At 31.8% G+C, this 5771-nt stretch overlaps 1 protein-coding gene across 1 annotated transcript; it reads right to left on the bottom strand.

The window, feature by feature from the left end:
* Window positions 1-1613: 1613 nt before the first annotated feature.
* On the bottom strand, window positions 1614-4168 carry LOC145796558 (WAT1-related protein At1g09380-like). Its single transcript, XM_082881780.1, has 7 exons — window positions 3757-4168; window positions 3589-3651; window positions 3348-3464; window positions 2992-3241; window positions 2626-2784; window positions 2195-2346; window positions 1614-2061 (listed from the first exon to the last, which is right to left on the bottom strand). The coding sequence occupies exons 1-7, from the start codon at window positions 3924-3926 to the stop codon at window positions 1920-1922; spliced, it is 1053 nt and encodes a 350-aa protein (XP_082737906.1). The 5' UTR covers window positions 3927-4168; the 3' UTR covers window positions 1614-1919.
* Between the last annotated feature and the right edge of the window lie 1603 nt (window positions 4169-5771).

Genomic DNA, 5771 nt, shown 5'->3' with positions numbered 1-5771 from the left:
TATTTCGATAGTTGGTTATAGGATATAGGGATTAAATTTTTGAAAAGGCAGATGCAAGGAATTGTGCCTGAATTGAAATTCATAATATATTGGCTACTGCATTAGGATAAAACATGTTTTTTATTAGCATTGGAAACTGAATAACCAAATTACATATGAACAAGGCAAGTTGTTTTCACGTCAGCCGGGGTGCATTGGAAACTGAGGTACTGATTCACAGTTTGTATACATTTAATGTATAATATCCACTTTCCTCACTTGTTGAGAGCTATATCATTTCAGAAAATGTGGTATGGACATATCATTTCATGATCCTTTTGGCCACTATGGAGTTTCAGTGTTTCATTTGTCTTTGGAATTTCAGGATGATGCAGTGAAAAACCTAGTGACTAAATTACACTCTGCTAAAGCTAAGCTTGATTTGGTGACAAAAACAAAAAGCATACGTCATATCTGTGATGGCTGAATTTGCCACAATCTGTCACTCTAAGCAGGTATATAATATCTATCCTCTTTCAGTTTCAGACTATAAAGTAGTTATAGTTTTTGGGTGGGTATAAAGTAGTTAAAGTTATATATCATTTCTGCAATATTTATGTGCAAGTAAATACTAAATGCTCTAAAATTGGCAATTTCATATATATGCTTAAGAGCCTCAAAATTTTATGTGAATCTTGAGACTAGAGTTGAGTTCAACACTAGTGTTGCAAGAGGTCTAATTGAGGAAGCAAAATGCGTAAATGTAGATTTTCTTGTTGTTGGTCACTCAAGAAACAGGTATAGATTTGGATCAAGTTCAATTCATATACTTTGGTTTAATAGAATATGTTTTAAATAGTGTATTTGTGTTTTGCCATTAGAATTTCACGCGAAATCACTGCATACTGTTTTGAGCATGCCCCGGAAGGCTGTTTAGTGGTCTCAGTTGGGAAATGTGTCATACCACAACAAAATTCATATTTAGATACTCCGCACATTGAAGGTTAGTTCATCTCAAAAACTTGAAGTTTCGATGAATTATTTTATTTTTTTAAAATCGGATGTGCTCTAATAATCAGTTTTAACGTAGCAGAGCATTATCAAATGATTTCAAAGTGGTCAAACAAAAATGATCGTATGGACAAGTCCTCGGTCACAAAAACAAAGTGAGAAAAAATATTTTCACCAAGAACAGTGCCAGATGTATGTAAATGAGAATCAAATAGCACTGGAGAAGATAGCTCTAGTTTTGGGGATTCAAGCATAACAGATTCCCCTCCCCTGTCTCTTGAGTTAAAAAGGGAATCCAATTTTCCAAACCCACCATCGCCTTTTAAGTGTATTTTCTCTTTCCTACGATCATCATTTGATTTCAATGCAAGAAAAGGAAATGATGTCTTATCTAACAACGAAAAGCAGCAACCTTTGCTAAGGTGCTTTAGTTACAAAGAGATTGCGAAAGCCACAAAAAATTTCCACCCAAGTATAAATACTAATGCAACTTTTGTCATTCAAATGCTTCATTACCAATTGCATTTTTTTTCTTTCGTAATAAAAATTTTAAAGGGTGATTAACAAAATTTCAAAATTTGATATGATTGCTTGCATCATTGCAAATAATATGATGGGGAGAGGATACTCAGAGGTGTATCGTGGAGATCTTGATGATGGACGTACCATAGCAGTTAAGAGGTTGACAAAGGACAACACAGATGAAAACAAGGAAAAAGAGTTCCTTCTAGAGTTGGAGATAGTAGGACATGTCAACCATCCCAATACTGCAATCTTAGTTTGCTGCTGCATTGAAAATGAACTCCATCTCATCTTCAACTTGTCTCCCAATGGCACTTTAGCATCTAGACAACTTAGTTTATATTTAATTTCACTTGTGATTAAACCCTTTATTTACAACCATTTCTTTGCTTAGCTTCATACAATCTTTACACAATTTCCAAGTCCCTTTCCACTACCTCTTGCTTCCCTTCCTCTCTATCATCGGCGTTGTTCTTTGCATTCATTTCCTTGTTCTTTCCCCAAAGAACGGCATAGAGCCCCATAACGATCAAGCCAGACCCTACAACACTGATAACAAACCACATAAAAGAATGCTCAGTCTATTTTGAAAGTGCTATGGTTGTTAATTCAAAGTAAATCATAGAATAACATTAAATGAATGTCAATTCAAGCTAAAAAAACAAAACAAAACAAAACGTACGTTCCAACATATAATTTCTCTTCAAGTAGGCCCCAACTAAGAATCGCCACGATAATGAGCAGCAAGGGATTGAACACTGAGACATACAAAGGACCTTTTCTCTTGATGCACCATGACATTAGGCAAAATGATGCTGCAGTACACACAATTCCCTGAAATACACAGTTTTAATGATTTTGTTATTATTATTATTATTGATTGTCTCAATTCACTTCACATCTTCATATAAATTGTACATTTTACTTTAACACTAAAAACTAAAAATAGAAGGATTTAAAACAAAAAAAAAAAATCTTGTATTTTCTTCAATTATTATAATCACCATGAGTCTTTTACAAAGAGATTATCAACATTAGCCAATACTAGACAATATCAATTTATATATTAACAAATATAACTATTAAAAAATTTAAAGTTCAGGTAATACATACCCCATAAATACTTGAAATGGCTCGGATTCCGGGTGTCAACGACCAAGCAGAAATCTTATGGTCGGCACATAAACCAATAATCGCACATTGAACCGTCGCCATTAAACATACCAATGTTGATGTTGTGTATGGTGCGGCATACTTCTCACTCATTTTTGCCTGAATAATTCAATTATAAACAATAATATCCAAAAAAAAAAAAAATCAAAATTATTAACGAAAGTATTATGCAATATACTAACTAGAAAATAGTGACTACAACTAATGGCAGGTTTAACTAATTATAAAAAAGCATTAATTTTTAATCATAGATAATTCACTAATTAAATGATGATGATATTATCGAATGATTGGGTTAGTACTTACTTGGATACTGAACCATATTGCCCAAGAGACTGTGCTGGCAATTACTAAAATGGGCCCCAAAATGAAGTTGTTGGCATGGTTAGTAGAGTTTTTTTTCCCTATTTTCTCTGCATACTTCCAATGAAAGTTTGATCCCCCTATCACCGTACGCCCATGGTACAACGACAACAACATTGCTCCACCAACACACACCACTGTTCCAAAAATCTTGGCTTGTCCTGCTTTTCTCTTGATTCCCACACTTTCCAACCTACCAAACATCAATATATATATATATATATAATATGCATAATCAGATGTAGATGAGTACTAAACAATTCATTTGATATTTTTACAAATATGTACTAATAAAATACCCGAAAGGAACCGCAAGAATGAAAGTGAGTGCGGGCAGCAAATTTGTGAGGGCACAGGCAATCGTAGGAGTAGAATTATGGAGCCCAACCAAGTAAAGAACTTGATTCATGGTTATCCTGTGCATTTTATCCCCACATAAATTACTTTAAAATAAATAAATAAATTGAACTCTATTTTTACAAAAGAAAGGTTGGGTTGGGTTGGGTTGGGTTGGGTTGGATAAATGTTTCGGGGACTTACCCAAAAATGGAACACAAAAACATCTGAAAGAAAATGGGCAGCGTCATCCTTGGCCTGGTTGTTCTGCAGTTATAAGGTGTAAAAAATATTAATATTAATATAAATACTACACACATTTTTGGGGTAATGTTATACATTTTTTCAATTAAAAAAAAATGTCTTTTATACCTCTCCAAGAAGTATGCGAAGGGAGCTAAAACAATGGTGGCAAAGACTTGGCGGTAAGCCACGTGGACGAAAGCGTTCATGCCAGAATCCATGGCAAGCTTTGACAGAATGTTCATCCCAGCATAGCCCACTTGTACACTCACCATGGCCAACAGTGGCAAACTCTCCATTTTTCTTCTTGTTAGTAATATTTTCTCTGAACCACTTTGGAGAAAAAGAGACGAAGAGAGGGCTGTATATAGAGAGGAGTCGGACTCTTCAGCCTCTCCTCCAGGCAACGGCTAAGATTGACCCACGTCAAAATGTGTGGTTGGGATTAGCTTAAAAAAAACAAAAAAAAGCAGCAATTAACTCAATGACAGTGACACCCGTCTCACCACTCAGTCTCACACACACACACACGCTCACACACTCTCTCTCTCTCTCTCTCTCTCCTCTCTCTCTAATAAAAAATTAAAAGAACTATTTTAATCTTGTGTCTAAAAATTTTGTGTATATAAAATAGCATGATGATGAAATATTAATGTGTAAAATTTTAAAAAAATTAAAAATAAAAAAATTGATAATGCTTTCAATTTTAAAATTAGAAAAAATTAATAATGTTTTCTATTTTGTACATAGACAAAAATATTTAATATCATACTCTGTTTTTTTCATCAATTAATGAAATGATTATCTGGAACATTACGATACAAAATTAATAATATTCTTATTTTTAAAAATTAAAAAAAATTGATAATATTCTCAATTTTACTAAATAAGACTTTCTAATTCAAAAAATCTTAAATAAGATCTAAATTATCATAACATTTATAAATAAAATTTTTAAATAATTAACTCTAATAAAAAAAACATGTAGATTTTAGGAACCAAATTTGACTTTGGAGAGAAGAATGTGATCAAGCTGCTTTTCAAAACTACTTTTCAACTGTAGTTATTTATATAACCTCTTCTTCCAAATATTCTTCGTGATGAATAGACAATTAATGCCCTAATAAATGTTTGGAAAGAGGAGATAAAGCATGATCATCAACCTAAGGTTTATAGTTTTTTGTTTTTTTGATACTTATATTTTTTTTAAAAAGCTGTTCAAAAAATCCCATCATTTGGCGTCTGTTTATGTAATTACAAAAAAAATTAAATTCACTAATTTATAAAATATGCTTTAACCCTCACTAACCATCTCTACCATTGACCATCATTGCCGGTGATCTCTTTCAACTACCACCTTCCACAACTATCAACCCTCTTCCAAAGTCAACAAACATTACATTTGTCAGTAATTTCATTCACAATCTTCAACTGTTGACAAAATTTTTCGGTCATCTCTATCATTTATTTTTGGAATGAATTTTTAAAACACACATGTTTAACAAACATATTTCTTTCTACTTTTACCAAAAATAACATAAATATATTCAATTTTTTTTATAAATAATAAATAATAAATTGCAAACATTATCAAACCACGGCCTGTTCTTTCACATTTCTTCTTGCTAAAATCGTGAACCCATCAACTTCCTAGAATAGTCTCATTACTAGCTATATCAAATGCCCAACTAGAAAACAAAATAACGATGCAAATAAGGGTATAAGGGTAAATTACACCAACCTCTCACCAACCTCTCCTAGATTTGGAAAACTATAATAAATCTTACAAAGTATAATTATATCTATCTCCTTTTTAATAAAATTAAAAGAATTAAAATTAATGCTCATAGTATGAAAATACAAAAATAAATAAGATAAAATATACATTCAAGTATAAAAGATATGACAATACTATTTTTTATTTACATGAAAAATAAATTATTTATATAAATGTAACTTGCTATTATAAGAATTAAAATGTTAAAGGAATCCAATGTAATTATGAGGTTCACTGTATTTTTTCAAAATTTCAAAAAGTTCAATATAATTTACTTTACAAAATGATGATCCATTATTATATCGTCTAAAGACCCCTTCACTTCTTGTTAATTAGTTTTGGGTCTAATGTTTTCAACCTTATAATA

Source organism: Camellia sinensis, chromosome 8 (assembly GCF_055761805.1).
Source record: "Camellia sinensis isolate YWXY chromosome 8, ASM5576180v1, whole genome shotgun sequence".
Classification (NCBI taxonomy): domain Eukaryota; kingdom Viridiplantae; phylum Streptophyta; class Magnoliopsida; order Ericales; family Theaceae; genus Camellia; species Camellia sinensis.
The sequence above is the reverse complement of the archived record's forward strand: the minus strand, read 5'-3'. Positions and strand labels throughout refer to the sequence as shown.